At 48.0% G+C, this 17964-nt stretch overlaps 1 protein-coding gene across 3 annotated transcripts in view; it reads right to left on the bottom strand.

The window, feature by feature from the left end:
* PNPLA7 (patatin like phospholipase domain containing 7) overlaps window positions 1–17964 on the bottom strand; it is a 412399-nt gene that overhangs the window by 40983 nt on the left and 353452 nt on the right. For all 3 annotated transcript variants that reach the window (XM_068248745.1, XM_068248744.1, XM_068248743.1), the window contains 3 exons: window positions 10653–10801; window positions 8028–8180; window positions 825–935 (listed from right to left, as the gene is read on the bottom strand). In XM_068248745.1, coding sequence (XP_068104846.1) covers window positions 825–935; window positions 8028–8180; window positions 10653–10801 — 413 coding nt within the window. The remainder of the gene's footprint in view (window positions 1–824; window positions 936–8027; window positions 8181–10652; window positions 10802–17964) is intronic.

The following is a 17964-nucleotide window of genomic DNA, read 5'->3' as shown; positions in this document are numbered from 1 at the left end:
GTGTGTGTGTAGAATGTGTGTGAGTGTGTGTGTAGAATGTGTGTGGTGTGTGTGTGTGTAGAATGTGTGTGGTGTGTGTGTGTGTAGAATGTGTGTGGTGTGTGTAGAATGTGTGTGGTGTGTGTGTAGAATGTGTGTGGTGTGTGTGTAGAATGTGTGTGGTGTATGTGTGTGTGTGTGTAGAATGTGTGTGTGTGTGTGCGTGTAGAATGTGTGTGGTGTGTGCGTGTAGAATGTGTGTGGTGTGTGCGTGTAGAATGTGTGTGGTGTGTGCGTGTAGAATGTGTGTGGTGTGTGTGTGTGTAGAATGTGTGTAGTGTGTGTGTGTGTGTGTGTGTGTAGAATGTGTGTGGTGTGTGTGTAGAATGTGTGTGGTGTGTGTGTAGAATATGTGTGTGTATAGAATGTGTGGTGTGTGTGTGTGTGTGTGTGTGTGTGTATAGAATGTGTGTGGTGTGTGTGTGTGTGTGTGTGTGTGTGTGTGTGTGTGTGTGTGTGTGTGTGTGTGTGTGTGTGTGTGTGTGTGTGTGTGTAAGTGTTTTTATAGGGGCATGGCTGCACTTTTTTACATGAGTGTGTGCCTTTACTAGTATAGTTTCAACTGTTGGCCCATTTCCCTCTCTGCTTATCGGTCTGACTCATTCCAATAACATGAATCAGAAAGCTCACTAGAGCGTAACTTTTGGAGGTGATAACGTTTGAAGATATATGGAAAAAAATGAAAATAAAACAGTATAAGGTATAGCTATTATTACTATCCAGTGCACTATGCAGTGAAGTCCTGTAAAGCAGTCCAGCTTACATACGTTACAGCCACAACTTACGTCGGACGTCTTGGACTTGCACGTCTCCTGCCGGTCCTTCAGCATCTTTTCGATGACGCCGCTGCGGCTCCACACGTTAAAGACGGTCTTCCCGTGCTGGTGTCCCACGTCCTGCAGCAGAGCCAGAGAAGGAAGGGTTAATGTGGCGCTCAGCACAGCCAAGCAAATGATTAGAATGCCATTACACCGTAATTACCGGTCAATACATGGCAGCGGCTCAGCCCTGGACGGCACGCTTATACCAAACCTCTTACTATGCGCGACGCTTCCCTAATGGATACGCCCAGGGGGAGCTAATAATGATAAACAGTCCGCTAAGCGGATGGAATGTTCTGCCTGTCGAGTCCAAATCTCTCTCATAGATCAAATTAATGCGACTAATTGTGTAGGTGATGAGATAGGAAGACTGCTAACGACCAAATACAGAACTGCAGAGGTATTGCACTGCCTGTTAGCAAGGGTCTGCCTTCCAACTGTCACTTAAAGGAAACCTGACATGGCAGTATTTATACTTACCTGGGGCTTCCTCCAGCCCCCATGTGGTCTGTGGGCTCCCTTGCCATGGTCCCCCGCCGCTTCGTTCTTCCATGGTCACCACCGCTAAGGAGCGTACTACAAAGGCACAGAATGCTTCCGGCCGCGGAGCATGATGGGGTTGTGCAGAAGAACACGACTGGCTGAAATAGCGGAGGTGACTGCGGGAGAACGGAGTAACCGGGGAGGACGGCGAGGGAGCAAACAGACTAACGGGGGCTGGAGGAAGCACCAGGTAAGTATAAATACTGCTGTACCTGCCATCCCAGGTTTCCTTTAAAATGACTCAGAGTGGACCGTTAAAATGAAAATCTGCACTTACCTGAGGCTTCCTCCAGCCCTTTGTAGCCCGCGAGGTCCCTCGGTGTCCTCTAGGTCCCCTCCATGGTCTGGCTGGCGACCCCGTTAGCCCAGCGTCTTCAGGCAAAGTCATGTGCAACTGCACATGCGCAGCTCGTCCGCGCACCCAGCCCAATCACGCACCTGTTGCCGTAAACGTCCTGCTCATGCATGGTTCTCGAAGGACTGAACGCAGAGGACATCCTGCTATGTGAGTGTGCTGCTGCTCAAACTTTGTGAGCTGTGACGCTATCAGTGATTCGTGTGCAGGAATACCTGCATCCTGCTATGTGCATGTGCTGCTGCTCAGACTCGGTGAGCTGTGATGCTACCAGGAGGATTAGTGTGCAGGAATGCCTGCATCCTGCTATGTGCGTGTGCTGCTGGTCAGACTCTGTGAGCAGTGATGCTACCAGGAGGATTAGTGTGCAGGAATGCCTACATCCTGCTATGTGCCTGTGCTGCTGCTGCTCAGACTTTGTGAGCTGTGATGCTGTCAGGGAGATTAGTGTGCAGGAATGCCTACATCCTGCTATGTGCGTGTGCTGCTGCTGCTCAGACTCTGTGATGCTGTCAGGGAGATTAGTGTGCAGGAATGCCTGCATCCTGCTATGTGCGTGTGCTGCTGCTCAGACTCTGTGAGCTGTGATGCTATCAGGAGGATTAGTGTGCAGGAATGCCTGCATCCTGCTATGTGCATGTGCTGCTGCTGTTCAGACTCTGTGAGCTGTGATGCTGTCAGGGGGATTAGTGTGCAGGAATGCCTGCATCCTGCTATGTGCGTGTGCTGCTGCTCAGACTCTGTGAGCTGTGATGCTATCAGAGGGATTAGTGTGCAGGAATGCCTGCATCCTGCTATGTGCATGTGCTGCTGCTCAGACTCTGTGAGCTGTGATGCTATCAGAGGGATTAGTGTGCAGGAATGCCTGCATCCTGCTATGTGCATGTGCTGCTGCTGCTCAGACTCTGTAAGCTGTGATGCTGTCAGGGGGATTAGTGTGTAGGGAACAGCTGATGACTTTCCTATCCTAGATAAGATTTTGTCTCGCTTTGATTTCTGTGGTCTTCAGGGGATTATGTGCTGATGGGGGACTTGATACAGTCACGCTTGTATTAGGAGGACAGTATATTTTGTTGGTTCATTGGTGTCTGTTTCATACCACTTACCGTGTATTCATAATCATGTACTTGTGTTCATAGTCATGTGACCACTTTAAAAGCTGAAATTAAAGCACAACTGGTCCGATGCAAAGCTAAGCTAAGTATAGAGGTATGTTCATGCCAGATCCACATACCTCTGTGCATTGTTGTAATTAGAGTGGACCTGAACTCAGAACTTCCTCTCTGCTCTAAAAGATACGCAACAACATAACCTTTAAATAAAAACATTTCTTTGTTACAGCTGATACAAATCCTGCAATAAATCTGCAGTTTGTCTACTTCCTGCCCTTATGGAAGCTGACATTTTTAACATCATGTGCTTTCAAATGAGCTTAGATGTTGTGGCAGTCAGGTGACACATTGTAGAGATCAAATTACAACCTGTGATTAGACACAGAGGAGAGGGAATTACACAGGCTCTCTAAATACATACAGGGTACATTTCTCTGTTTTCCTTCTGTCCTGTGCAAGAGTTCAGCTCCACTTTAAAGCATCTGTATGACATTTATTTATATTTGCTGAAAAATCTATGTATCCATTTTGAATGCTGAATGTACATATGGTGGTGTGCTCTAACATATAGACAGTATACAGGAACAAAGTCTAAAGAAGGCTTATTAGCAGAAAGCTTACTCTTTTTCTTTTAAAGGGACACTGAAGTCAAACAAAAAAAATGAGTTTAACTCACCTGGGGCTTCCAATAGCCCCCTGCAGCTGTCCGGTGCCCTCGCCGTCTCCCTCCGATCCTCCTGGCCCCGCCGGCAGCCACTTCCTGTTTCGGTGACAGGAGCCGACAGGCTGGGGACGCAAGTGATTCTTCGCGTTCCCAGACACATTAGCACCCTCTATGCTGCTATATGGTATATGATATATGCTATAGCAGCATAGATGGCACTATTGTGGCCAGGAACGCGAAGAATCACTCGCGTCCCCAGCCTGTCAGCTCCTGTCACCGAAACAGGAAGTGGCTGCCAGCGGGGCCAGGAGGATCGGAGGGAGACGGCGAGGGCACCGGACAGCTGCAGGGGGCTTTGGAAGCCCCAAGTGAGTTAAACTCATTTTTTTTTTTTTACTTAAGTGTCCCTTTAAGCCAATAAATGGTATCATCCTGATTCAAAACGCTCTGCTTTCGCTGATGGCTAAGATGGTACAATGCTCTACTGCTACAGGAAAGTATAAGGATGCCAAACCATACACACTAGCATAGAGGTAGTAACCGCTCAGGTGACAGTTTAGCAATGAAAGGGAAGCAAACTACATTTTTATTCCTGCAATTCTCATAGATGGTAGGAGCAGGGCAGAGAATGAGTCAGGAAAGAGTTAATCGAAACAGGAAAGAGATCACTGCTAGCTAGGAAAACAAAAGAGAAAAAAAAATTAGGGTTAGATAAAGTAATTAACAGCTGCTGGGGTCAGTGTCAAAGCTGTAAAAGAGGTGAAGAAACTAGTAGGGCTCACTGATGTTTGTGAATGCCTGCATTAAAACTCAGCGGAACTTAGTTCTATCTGCTTTGTAATGTAAATCTCTGGTATTTCTCACATCATCTGTATGTCCATCATACAGAGGAATGGATTATCAGGTTACAGTTATGATTGATCCTGATTGTTATAACACATCAGGAAATGTGAGAGAGAAGCAGGGATTGGGGAACTCTGGAATTCAGCAGAGCAGGGCGCTGGCTGGCTGCGGGACCAGAAGAGATTATTTACTTTGACATATGACCTCTTCTCTCTCCAAGTCATGCCGCCCTTCTTATCTTATCTGATTTTATCTCCCTAGGCCGTGGCCTTCCTGGCCTTCCCAGAAATACGGCCCTGGGAAGAGGAGGAAATGAAGGGAATGAGGGTGATGGTAGGAACATAACCTGAATGGGGCGGAGAAGATGGAATGGGAGGGTGATAGGAGGGAACATCACCTGAATGGGGCGGTGAAGAGAAGGGAATGGGAGGGTGACGGGAGGAACACCACCTGAATGGGGCAGGGAAGAGAAGGGAATGGGAGGGTGACAGGAGGAACATCGCCTGAATGGGGCGGGGAAGAGGAGAGAATGGGAGGGTGATGGGAGGTAACATCACCTGAATGGGGCTGGGAAGAGGAGGGAATGGGAGGGTGATAGGAGATAACATTGCAGCAAGCCTGCCTCTTCCTGTCTGAAGATTAGACTTTAGCGAAAGTGTCGTGGTTAAGTCTTTACATCACATATTACTGAGGCTAAAACATCGGAAATGTTTATATATTTTTTTTGTTAGTTTGGAAAAAGCGGAGGTATGCTTTAAGCCCCTCCCTGGCTTCCAGTTACTGCTCTGCACTGTCAGATCACTGCTTCTCTATGTGCAATTATTACACAACTGTCACTCGTTGCCTCTCCCACTGTTTAATCGCTCTGTCGTTCTAGGAAATGCCTAGAAAATGTACTTATTTCTGGAAACAGCAGCCGCAGTGATACACAGGTAGTGCCTTCAAATCACCTACCCCCTCCGTGGAATTGGCGAGCTGCTGATGGATGGTGACAGGAACGCTTTACTGTCACTGTAAAAGCGTTTTCCTCCCGGCAAAAAACAGAGGCGATGGCTTTAATTAACCCAGACACACAGAAGCAGAGACTTTGTCCTGTCTGCTGTGAGTTATGGGAGTTGTGGGGTGCCACGCTGGGCCGCTGGACAGGACGGGCGCGGTCACACAAGGACGGGTGCGGTCACACAAGGACGATGGCTAATGCTGAGGGAGGATGGGAGAGTAGTCTGTGGGTGGGAAGAGGCTGCGACACACAGACCTCCACGGTGATAAAATGAATCGATTCTCATTAGGAATGCAAATCCCGCTCACTTCAGGAAATTGGATTAAATTCCTTGCAGTTTCCAGTCAGTGAGGAAATATAACGGCCTGGAGGTCAATCGCTACAACAGCCACTAAAGCGAATCGCTACAACAGCCACTCCGCTTATACAGAGGGGAGGAGAGAGAGAATCGGAGGGAAACTGAAAATCCATTACAACATTGTTGTGAGCATGAATTGGAACTTCCAAAATAGACAAACTTTAAACCACTTCAGCCCCAGAGCAATTTTCAGATATTAGCGCTGCTCCCATTCATTTGCCAAAAACTTTTTTTACTACTTATCACACCTAAATGATCTATATATTGTTTTTTTTTTTCAGGACATATTAGGCTTTTAGAGGGTGATATTTTTGTTTAGTAATTACTTCTATGCATTTTAAAGGGAAAATAAGGGGAACAATGAAAAAAAAAACACACACTATTTCGCCATTTACCGTATATACTCGCATATAAGCCGACCCGCATATAAGCCGACCCCCCAACTTTTCCATGAAAAAACAGGGAAAAATGATTGACCCCCATATAAGCCGGGGGTAGGAAATGCTGGATTGGTGCAGGCCGCGTAATCCCCCCAATGTGTCCCAGTATAGCTAGTATAGTGCCCAGTATGGGTAGGTAGTGCCCTAGTATAGCTAGTATAGTGCCCAGTTTAGCTAGTATAGTGCCCAGTTTAGCCAGTATAGTGCCCAGTATAGGTAGGTAGTGCCCCAGTATAGCTAGTATAGTGCCCAGTATAGCTAGTATAGTGCCCAGTATAGCTAGTATAGTGCCCAGTATAGCTAGTATAGTGCGCAGTATAGCTAGTATAGTGCACAGTTTAGCTAGTATAGTGCCCAGTTTAGCTAGTATAGTACCCAGTGTAGGTAGGTAGTGGCCAGTATAGTGCCCTGCTCCCCCCGCTGCTATTACCTGCAGCGGCTTCCTCTTCCCCGGCGCTTCCTCTTCCCCGCTCTCATGCCTGTATGAAGTGATCACAGCAGCGCGCCCGGTGCTGCTGCTGTGACGATGCAGGGGGCAGGAAAGAGTGCGGCTCCCTGTAGCGGCGATCTGTATCGCCGTTACCAGGGGAACCGCTCTTTCCTGCCCCCTGCATCGTCACAGCAGCAGCGCCGGGCGCCCTGCTGTGATCTCTTCATACAGGCATGAGAGCGGGGAAGAGGAAGCGCCGGGGACGAGGAAGCCGCTGCCTAAACAAGTAATAGCGGCGGCGGGGGGAGCGGGGCGGGGGTAGCGGGGGCCGCGGACCACGGACCACCAGGGAAGACTCGCATACAAGCCGACCCCCCAACTTCTGAACCCCTTTTTGGGGGTCAAAAATTCGGCTTGTATGCGAGTATATACGGTACATCTATTATAGCTTTACAAGAAACAGAGCTAACTATAAGTTAAACTCATACATTTTATTTGCTTATCCATCCTGCTTATTACAACATTTAGATTATGTTCCTAGTACTGTACATTGTAAAATGACACTATTGTATTTGTAAATAAAGGTGTCTTTTTTCTGTTTTGTGTTTTTTGCTTTCTCATTGTACAATACTGATGATTACAAGACCTTATTTGCAAAAATAATATTAATATACCCTCATGGTAAACAAATTTAAAAAGCTAAGCTCCTAAGGTAACAATATATGTATTTTATTTTATATTCCGTCACTTTAACTTCATTTTTTTCAAGTCCTTTTTTTTGGGGTACAGAGTATATGAAAATGTGATTGCTTTTCGTTCAGTGTGTCACTAAGAAGAATACACAATACATAGGCCTCAACCTTAAAATCTATTCTACTACTTATCACGGCTAAAATGTTATCACGTATGTCTCGTGTAGTTGTGCTAAAACTTTCCCATGTTTGATCTTTGTTACAGCTGATACAAACCCTGCAATAAATCTGCAGTGTGTCTACTTCCTGCTTTCATGGAAGCAGGCATATTGGTAACATCCTATGCTTTCAAATTAGCCACTCTGCTGTGGCAGTCAGCTGACACAGCTGAGGGATCAGATTACAACTTGTGATTAGACACAGATGAGGGGGAATTAGACAGGCTAAACTCTCTAAATACATACAGGGTGATTTTCTCTATGTTTTCCTTCTGTCCTGTGCAAGAGTTCAGGTACACTGTAAAGGTTATTATGCTGTTGCTTATCTTTTAGAGCAGAGAGAAGGTTCTGAGCTCAGGTCCTCTTTACGGATGAATAAAGGAGGTATGTGATGTTACCTGTCTGCCAGCTCTGTCTGTCTATCAGATGATGCCTTTAACCAAGATTTAGTGTTAGATTAACACATGAATAATGTCTGCCTGAATCTCCATCATCAGGGCAGAGGTACTTACACAGATCTCATCGAACTTCCCAAATTCCAGCGTCCCGTATCGGTCAATGGGTGGTCGGATGTACTCGCAGTACTCGTTGTTCATCACCATCTCCAGCTGTCGCACGCAGCACACGTAGGCCAGGCGGGTCTGGATCTCGGCCATGTTCAGCACCTGCGGGAGAGGACAGTGGCTGTGATCTCATCCCCAAGCAAGAGCGCATGCACGCCTATCTGTGCTGTGAGCTCATCCCCAAGCAAGAGCGCATGCATGCCTACCTGTGCTGTGAGCTCGTCCCCAAGCAAGAGTGCATGCATGCCTACCTGTGCTGTGAGCTCGTCCCCAGCAAGAGCGCATGCATGCCTACCTGTGCTGTGAGCTCATCCCCAAGCAAGAGCGCATGCACGCCTATCTGTGCTGTGAGCTCATCCCCAAGCAAGAGCGCATGCACGCCTATCTGTGCTGTGAGCTTGTCCCCAAGCAAGAGCACATGCACGCCTATCTGTGCTGTGAGCTCGTCCCCAAGCAAGAGCGCATGCACGCCTACCTGTGCTGTGAGCTCGTCCCCAAGCAAGAGCGCATGCACGCCTACCTGTGCTGTGAGCTCGTCCCCAAGCAAGAGCGCATGCATGCCTACCTGTGCTGTGAGCTCATCCCCAAGCAAGAGCACATGCACGCCTATCTGTGCTGTGAGCTCGTCCCCAAGCAAGAGCGCATGCACGCCTATCTGTGCTGTGAGCTCGTCCCCAAGCAAGAGCACATGCACGCCTATCTGTGCTGTGAGCTCATCCCTAAGCAAGAGCGCATGCATACCTGTGCTGTGAGCTCGTCCCCAAGCAAGAGCGCATGCATGCCTACCTGTGCTGTGAGCTCATCCCCAAGCAAGAGCGCATGCATGCCTACCTGTGCTGTGAGCTCGTCCCCAAGCAAGAGCGCATGCATGCCTACCTGTGCTGTGAGCTCATCCCCAAGCAAGAGCGCATGCACGCCTATCTGTGCTGTGAGCTCGTCCCCAAGCAAGAGCGCATGCACGCCTATCTGTGCTGTGAGCTCGTCCCCAAGCAAGAGCGCATGCACGCCTACATGTGCTGTGAGCTCGCCCCTAGACAGGAGCGCATGCACGCCTATCTGTGCTGTGAGCTCGTCCCCAAGCAAGAGCACATGCACGCCTATCTGTGCTGTGATCTCATCCCCAAGCAAGAGCGCATGCACGCCTATCTGTACTGTGAGCTCATCCCCAGACAGGAGCGCATGCACGCCTATCTGTGCTGTGAGCTCGTCCCCAGACAGGAGCGCATGCATGCCTACCTGTGCTGTGAGCTCGTCCCCAAGCAAGAGCGCATGCACGCCTATCTGTGCTGTGAGCTCGTCCCCAAGCAAGAGCGCATGGCAGCCTCCATATCCCTCTCGCTTCAGTTGTCCTTTAAAGGGACCCTTAACTGAGAGGGATATGGATGTTTCCTTTTAAACAATACCAGTTACCTGGCAGCCCTCCTGATCTCTTTGGCTGCAGTAGTGGCTGAATCACACAAGCATGCAGCTAATCCAGTCTGACTTCAGTCAGAGCACCTGATCTGCATGCTTGTTCAGGGGCTGTGGCTGAAAGTATTAGAGACACAGGATCAGCAGGAGAGTCGGGCAACTGGTATTATTTTAAAAAGACAAAATCTATATCCTTCTCAGTTTAGGTTCCTCCTGAAGTTATAGCTATATGAAGGCTGACATATTTATTTCCTTTTAAACGATACCAGTTGCCTGGCAGTCCTGCTGATCTATCTGGCATTAGCAGTGTCTGAATCACACACCTGAAACAAGCATGCAGCTAATCCAGTCAGACAGAAACATCTGATGTGCTGCATGCTTGTTCAGGGTCTATGGCTAAAAGTATTAGAGGCAGAGGATCAGCAGGACTGCCAGGCAATGTACATTGTTGAAAAAAAAATACGGCAGCCTCCATATACCTTAACTTCTTATGGCCAGAAAATTGGTGTTGTAGAAATAATAAAGGGATTATACATCAACTTTAATTCAGTCCTTGGAGTTCATGCCCATTATAGGAAAATCTATTCTTATTTACTCCAGGTGAACGCATGGCTGCTCTGAGCTTTCCATGCCAATTCCTATAACAGCTGCGCAGCAGAATCCCCTCCACCCACTGCCTGAGCCCCGCTAACAGCAGAGTCCCCTCCCCCCACTGCCTGAACCCCGCTACCAGCAGAGTCCCCTCCCCCACCTGAGCCCCGCTAACAGCAGAGACCCCTCCCCCCACTGCCCGAACCCCGCTAACAGCAGAGTCCCCTCCCCCCACTGCCTGAACCCCGCTACTAGCAGAGTCCCCTCCCCCACCTGAGCCCCGCTAACAGCAGAGACCCCTCCCCCCACTGCCCGAACCCCGCTAACAGCAGAGTCCCCTCCCCCCACTGCCTGAACCCCGCTAACAGCAGAGTCCCCTCCGCCACCTGAGCCTCGCTAACAGCAGAGACCCCTCCCCCCACTGCCCGAACCCCGCTAACAGCAGAGACCCCTCCCCCCACTGCCTGAACCCCGCTAACAGCAGAGTCCCCTCCCCCCACCGCCTGAGTCCCGCTAACAGCAGAGTCCCCTCCTCCCACCGCCTGAGTCCCGCTAACACAGAGAGCCGCTCACCTTGACTCTCTCAGCCAGAGGGTTCCACCTCTTCCACAGCAGCCACCAGCCGGACAGGGAGTCGCCGTAGTTGGTCAGGTCGGTTTCATCTCTGCTGCCAACATCGATGGCCAGAACCACTTTGGCACCCAAGGAGCGAGCGACGTCCGCTGCGCCAGGAGAAAAGGATTATGGGAAACATTAGCACAAATCCCAGCATGCATCATGGTTTGTTACAAGCCATACTAGCAGGGGCGTAACTACAAATCATAGGCCCTCCCCAGCAAAACTTTGAAGGGGACCCCCAAAATTCTCAACCTTTCCGTCGCCTCCCCCTGGTGACCCTCACAGCCTGGGGGCCCATCTCACAAGGGTCATAAAACAAGTGTGGCCACCATCATCCTCACACCCATAACAAGTGCAGCCACAAAATCACCTGATCTGACGGAAAGACACCTTTTTTAGGGAGTAAAGTAGTAGTTGAGCCCCACTTAAAGAGACTCTGTAACAACATTTTCAGCCTTATTTCTTCCATCCTATAAGTTCTATACCTGTTCTAATGTGGTCTCTGTAATATAGCTAATCTTCTTTTCTTTGTCAAGCCTTGTTGAGCCAGAGAGGAATGCGCTGCCTCTGCTGTGATAAGGAGAAGTCATACATGCCCCCTCCAGGCTCTGTGTGCTTTGTTTACTACTCACAGATTGCACTCTCTGAGGGGGAAGGGAGCTGCCTGTCTCATGCTGAGAACTGTGAGAATCCCAGACTGGAGTGCAGATAATTCTCTATGTAATAAACACTTGTAGTATATTGTAAAATGAGATATATACAAACATCACTTCCTGGTTAGCGGCCATGTTTTCGGTTTGTAAACACTGCCTAAAACTGGCGATTAAAAGCCAGGATCGCAGCGGGGAGCGGCGGAAACTGCAAAGAGGGATCCACGAGAACATAATGAATAGAATGGTATGCTTTTTATTTTAAGAATTTGAGAGTACAGATTCTCTTTAAAGCTCTGGGCTCCCCGGCGGTCACAAGGACTGCTCTCCTGTAGTTACGTCCCTGCATACTAGCAGGGGCCCTTCACTGCAGCCCTGGGATTAAAGGACATCTGAAGTGAAAGGTGAAAGGTATATGAAGGCTGCCATATTAATTTGAGTTAAACAATACCAGTTGCCTGGCAGTCCTGATGATCTTTTTGGCTGCAGTAGTGGCTGAATCACATACCTGAACCAAGCATGCAGCTAATCCAGTTTGACTTCAGTCAGAGCACCTGATCTGCATGCAGAATAGATTTCAGAATTAAATCTATAAAATAATAAATAAAATCTATTGAACCGCAGTGTTGCACTGTTCAATTCAGTGCAACACTATGGTCTGTTGATCTGCCGCCGCCCTCGGCCAGACGATTACCAGTAACCTCCATCTGGATTGCTTAATCTATTCGAGTGATTTCGGCCAAAAGTTGGTCAAATGATTGATCTGCCCGCTGCATCATCGACTTCTAGCCGATTCGATCAGAGTGATCGAATTGGCCGGAGATTGACAGGAGAAATCAATAATTGTATGGTCACCTTGACAGTATTAGAGACAGATGCTCAGCAGGACAGCCAGGCAATCTGCATTGTTTAAAAAATAAATCAGCCTCCACATCCCTCTCGCTTCAGATGTCCTTTAAAGGGGAACCCAGTTTTAGAACAAAACTTTATAAATCTTGTCATCTCTACACAAACCATTTTGTAACTCAGTGTAGTTATATTTCTATTCTCTTTCAGGTTTCCACTTGCAGCTGCTACACCTTTTTTATTACTGGTAAAGGATGTGGCTTTCATTTGCTAGATACCATGGCAACAGCATAGGATTTGGTGTACAATATCTCAGAATTCTCATATCCCTGTTTCTGTGGATGTCCCAGAGAAAAAACCTACATAAAGACAGCGGATAACTATCTTCCAAAGTGATGTAGTCTGTAGTCTACCCTGATCACTGTGCATTGGGGTACATAGGTACTGTTCTATGGAGAGGGGATGGGGGAGGAAGAGCAGATGTCCTTACACCCAGTACAGTCAACTTTACGGCAACTAGCCATTTACCGTATTTTTCGGCATATAAGATGCTCTGGCCTATAAGACGCACCCAGGTTTAGAGGGCAAAAACCAGGAAAATAAATATACTCAACCTGGTGCGCCCATGTCCAAGGAGCATTTGTATATATTCTCCCTCAATTATTGTGTCCCCCTTATACCACAAGTTTCCTCCTGTGTCCCCCGTGTCCCTTTCTGTCTCCTATGTGTCTCCTATGTTCCCTATGTGTCCCCCACTCCCCTTAAAGTGAAAGCAGCGGCAGTAAGGCTCAACTAATCCAGCAGTATCAGAGACCTCTCCTCTCCCGCACTGCTCCCCTAGTGCCAGCTTTTGCTGGTCGTGTCATCAACAGAAGCGGCACTAGGGGAGTAGTGAGGGAGTAGAGAGGTCTCGGATGACCGCCGCCTCTGATGGATTAGGTGACCTGTGCTTCAGCTGCTTTCATTTATTCAAGGGGAGAGGAGGACAAAATGGGGGGAGCGGGGGACAAAAAGGGACACAGGAGGACACAAGAGGAGACACAGGGACAGTACAGGGAGTCCCCGACACCATGGCTGGTTGGTGGTTCGTATCGGTGGGCGTTCGTAAGTCGGGGATCCCTGTCTTTGGAATATAAGAAACAGGGACTTTTTCTCCCAATTTTTGGGGTAGAAAAAGGGCGTCTTATACGCCGAAAAATAAAGTATAATGAGGCAGGGTTATAATATATCTCAGGTGATGCCGAGGACTTGTATTCATCAAATGGAATAAAGACAAACAATCCCCTATTCCTGCCTGTAAGAAAACTGAGGTGCATCATATGATCAGCTCCAGAGCAGGGCGGCACAGCTTGCTAACAGTGTTGCAATGTGCGAAGGTAATGCAAGCACGGTTACAGTCTTAACTAGCTGTGCTTACGCTCAATGCTTCCAGTGACAGGATCGCGATCAGGAAGTGTGCACGGTCGGGACCAGGCATGCGCAGTAGTCAGTCAGGAACTTTACCTGGGGTGCAAGCAACAGAGAGGACTGGAAGGCCGCAGAGCGAGCAGACAGACGAAACAGAGCTGGAAAAAGACCCAGGTAAGTATAAATGCTTTTGTTTGAAATGTCTCAGGCACACTCTAATTTCTCCATTGTTGGCTGCAGCAGTTTCCTGGGCAATCCTCTATCCAATCAGGAGGGATCAGATTTCCCTGTGTAATGTGTTTGGCAGCCAAGGATATGATTGGATTACCCCCCCTGCTCCCGAGGGATCATGTGATGCAGAGTAACCAATGACGAGGGAAGGGTGCTCCTTTCCCATTACAGAATAAAAGGGTAGGTGTCAGAGGGTCAGATCGGCCTCTGAATGTAGCTTCCAGCCGCTGTGACATCATAACGTCCCAGAGGTGTCAGCAGCAGTCCAAAGCAAAATCCAATACAGTGATGGCGTTCAATGGACCATATCATTCATTTAGAATACTGTTCATTGAACAAGATCAGGAAAAACAGCTGCAAATTCCCACTTCTTCATCCAATATTTACACACATGACCACCCATGCCATCCTACGGAGGGGGAGAGTTCTCTTTAAAGAGGAACTGTAATAAAAAGGACAATGAATAACATTGCTTATTGTTTTCAATATTAATTTATAGATTACTTACTCAGTGTTTGCCCATTCTAAAATCTTTCCTGTCCCTGAATTACACTCTGAAATATATCACTGGTGATTACATCTTTAGTTCTACCAGGTGATCTGTACAGAATGTTCATTAACCTCCTTGCCGTTATAAAAAATTAGGCAAGGAGGCAGCGCTGCACTTTTTAAAAAAAAAATGTTTTTAAATCATGTAGCGAGCCCAGGGCTCGCTACATGATAGCCGCTGAGCGGCGGCATCCCCCCACCCACTCCGATCGCCTTCGGCGATCAGAGTATGCAGGAAATCCCGTTGAGAACGGGAATTCCTGCAGGGCTTCCCCGGTCGTCATGGCGACCGGGCGGGATGACGTCACCGACGTCATGGATGTCGTGACGTCACAGGGAATCCCGATCCGCCCCTTAGCGCTGCCTGGCACTGATTGGCCAGGCTGCGCAGGGGTCTGGGGCAGGGGGGGGGCTCGGCGCGGCGGGTAGTGGCGAATCAGCGGCGATCGCGTACTACACGCAGCTAGCAAAGTGCTAGCTGCGTGTAGGAAAAAAAAATTATGCAAATCGGCCCAGCGGGGCCTGAGAAATCCTCCTGCGCAGGTTACCCCGAACTGTGTTCGGGATAACCGGCAAGGAGGTTAATGAGAGTTCTATGCACAGAGGGAGATGCTGCTTGCTTGGCAGCTGGAAAAAGCAGTTATTTCCCACAATGCAACAATGCAACAAGGTTCACAGGCAGGAAACTGTCAGGACCATGGTCATGACATCACACTGTGGGAGGGGTTTACCACAATATCAGCCGTACAGACCTCCCTGATGATCTATTTGAGAAAAGGAAAAGATTTCTCATGGGAAAGGGGATATCAGCTACTGATTGGGATAAGGTTCAATCCTGGGTTACAGTTCCTCTTTATTGACGCACAGCCAGAGTTCAGCGGCTGCAACTCTCCAGTCTTGTAGAACTACAAACTCCTGAAGTTTTTCACTGACTGTAGCCTACAGACTTCCTGTATGACAGCAACAACCACGCATTTGTAAAGCGCTTTTCATCTGTAGGACACACAGTGCATAAGCTTGTCTCAGATCAGTACATAGTGATGTGTACAGGGAAAAAAAGTTATTTGACCATAAATGCCAGACTAAACAGGTGGCAGTTTTGATTTAAACATGTTCACGGCTGGAGCTGTCTAGATTAAGTTTGGCAAGGCGTTCCACAGGGTAGGGGCAGCGTGACAGTGGGCTCTGGCTCCCAAGGTTTTTAGTTGGATTCTGAGGGTGGTCAAGTTATTGGATCTATTTGATCTGAGGTTGTGGAGGTGTGACGCAGTTGCAACAAATCCTTTAAGAGAATCTGTACTGTCCGATTTGTACAATAAAAAAAACATACCAATCGAGTCACTGTAATCTCCTGGATCCCTCTTTGCCGATTCCGCCGCTCCCCGCCGTGATCCTGGCTTTTAATCGCCAGTTTTAGGCAGTGTTTACAAACAAACAACATGGCCGCTAACCAGGAAGTGATGTTTGTGTATATATATATATATATATATATATATATATATATATATATATATATATATATATATATATATATATATATATATATATATATGTTTGCTCAATAAAGAGCCGTGTGCTGCAACTCCTCGTTTTTCTTTATATATATATATAAATCATGTTACAGTATACTACATGTTTTTATTACATAGTAATTTATCTGCACTCAAGTCAGGGATTTTCACAGTTTCTCAGCATGGGCAGCTCCCTCCCCCCTCAGACAAGCTGAGATTGAGAGCAGAGACCTGTCTGTGACTAATAAACAAAGCACACAGGAGGGGGCGTGCATAACTTCTTCCTATCGCAGCTGAGGTAGTGCATTCCTCTCTGGGTCGAAAAAGCTTGACAAAGAAAAGAAGATAAGATATATTACAGAGACAGTGCAACTAGAAAAAGCTGCAGTAATCCAGACCACATTAGAACAGGTATAGGAACTTACAGGATAGACGAAATAAGGCTGAAAATGTTGTTACAATGTCTCTTTAAGGTATCCTGGGCGTAGGTCATGTAGGGATTTGAATGTTAGCATGCCAATTTTGAAGAGGATTCTCCATTTTATGGGCAGCCAGTGTAGTGAGCAAATGATTGGCGTTATGTGGCGAATGGTGATCACTACTAAGTGGTAAACAATACACGGTGTAACGAAGGAAGCTAGTGAGAAGATTCACTTCACGCCTCCCCCTCTGCACAGCTCTACATTCCTTAATGCAGACACAAACATGCTGACAGCTAATTATAAGGAAGGTGACAGGTAATTAACGTGACGACGCTGTCAGCTGCAACGGGAAACATGTATGATACCAATTAATCATAATATTTACTGAGAACACTCAGTCTTCCAATGTTCCGTATGTGGCGTGAGAGGCCAGAACATTCTCTCTCAAGTTTACAAACTGCTGACCAATACTGCAACATCTTAAAGGGGAACTGAAGTGAGTTATATGGTGGCTGCCATATTTATCTCCTTTCAAACAATACCAGTTGCCTGGGAGCCCTGCTGAGATATTTGGCTGCAGTAGTGTCTGAATCACACCAGAAACAAGCATGCAGCTAATCTTGTCAGATCTGACAATAATGTCAGAAACACCTGATCTGCTGCATGCTTGTTCAGGGTCTGTGGCTGAAAGTATTGGAGGCAGAGGATCTGCAGGATAGCCAGACAACTAGTATTGCTTAAAAGGAAATAAATATGGCAGCCTCCACATACTTCTCGCTTCAGTTGTCCTTTAAAGAAAACCGGTCATGAAAAAAAAAAAAAAACCCTCTGGGGGATACTTACCTTGGGAGGGGGAAGCCTCTGGATCCTAACGTGGCTTCCCCAGTCCTCCTCCGTCTCGAAAATCCAGCGCTGCAACTCCCGAACAGCGGCAAGGTAAATACTTACCTACCACGATCCAGCGCAGGCGCAGTAGCGGCTCTTTGTTAGAGCTGAGCCGGAAATAGCCGGGCCTGATCGTATCCGCTCTACTACGCAGGCGCATAAGGACTTGCACCTGTGCAGTAGAGCGGATACGGTCCGGAGCAGCTATTTCCGCCTAAGCGGTAGGTAAATATTACGCTGCTTGTCAAGCCTTGTCGAGGAGGTTTCGGGTGAGCCAGCGCTGGATTCCTCCAAGCTACAGGGGAGGGGAAAGCCTCATTGGAACCCTGAGGCTTCCTTCCCCCCTCCCGAGGTAAGTATCTCCCAGAGGTTTTTTTGGGGGGGTTACAGGGTCTCCTTAAGGCCGGTTTTACACCTGGCCGTTGCGATGGTCCGCCCCCACTGCATCACACTGCAACGCAAAAAACTTAATTCACATGACCATGCAGCAGAGGGTCATATGCACAGCACCGCCCCTGCGGGTCCTTCGCCGTCCCTCGCCCAGTGACGTACTTCCTGCTGGACAGGAAATACATCACTGGGATATCCGAGTTCCACGCATGTGCGTCACCAGCAAATGTAAAATCCCTGCTCCGCCCATTCACTTTCATGACTTCTGCCGCCGTTGCGTCACCACGAAAGTGCGACGGTAACGCGCTGTTGACTTTGCGGCAGGTAGACAGCCGAATGGGAACTTCCAGCACAACTCAATATGACATGGTAAGTG

Source organism: Hyperolius riggenbachi, chromosome 8 (assembly GCF_040937935.1).
Source record: "Hyperolius riggenbachi isolate aHypRig1 chromosome 8, aHypRig1.pri, whole genome shotgun sequence".
In the NCBI taxonomy this organism is placed as follows: Eukaryota; Metazoa; Chordata; class Amphibia; order Anura; family Hyperoliidae; genus Hyperolius; species Hyperolius riggenbachi.
The sequence above is the reverse complement of the archived record's forward strand: the minus strand, read 5'-3'. Positions and strand labels throughout refer to the sequence as shown.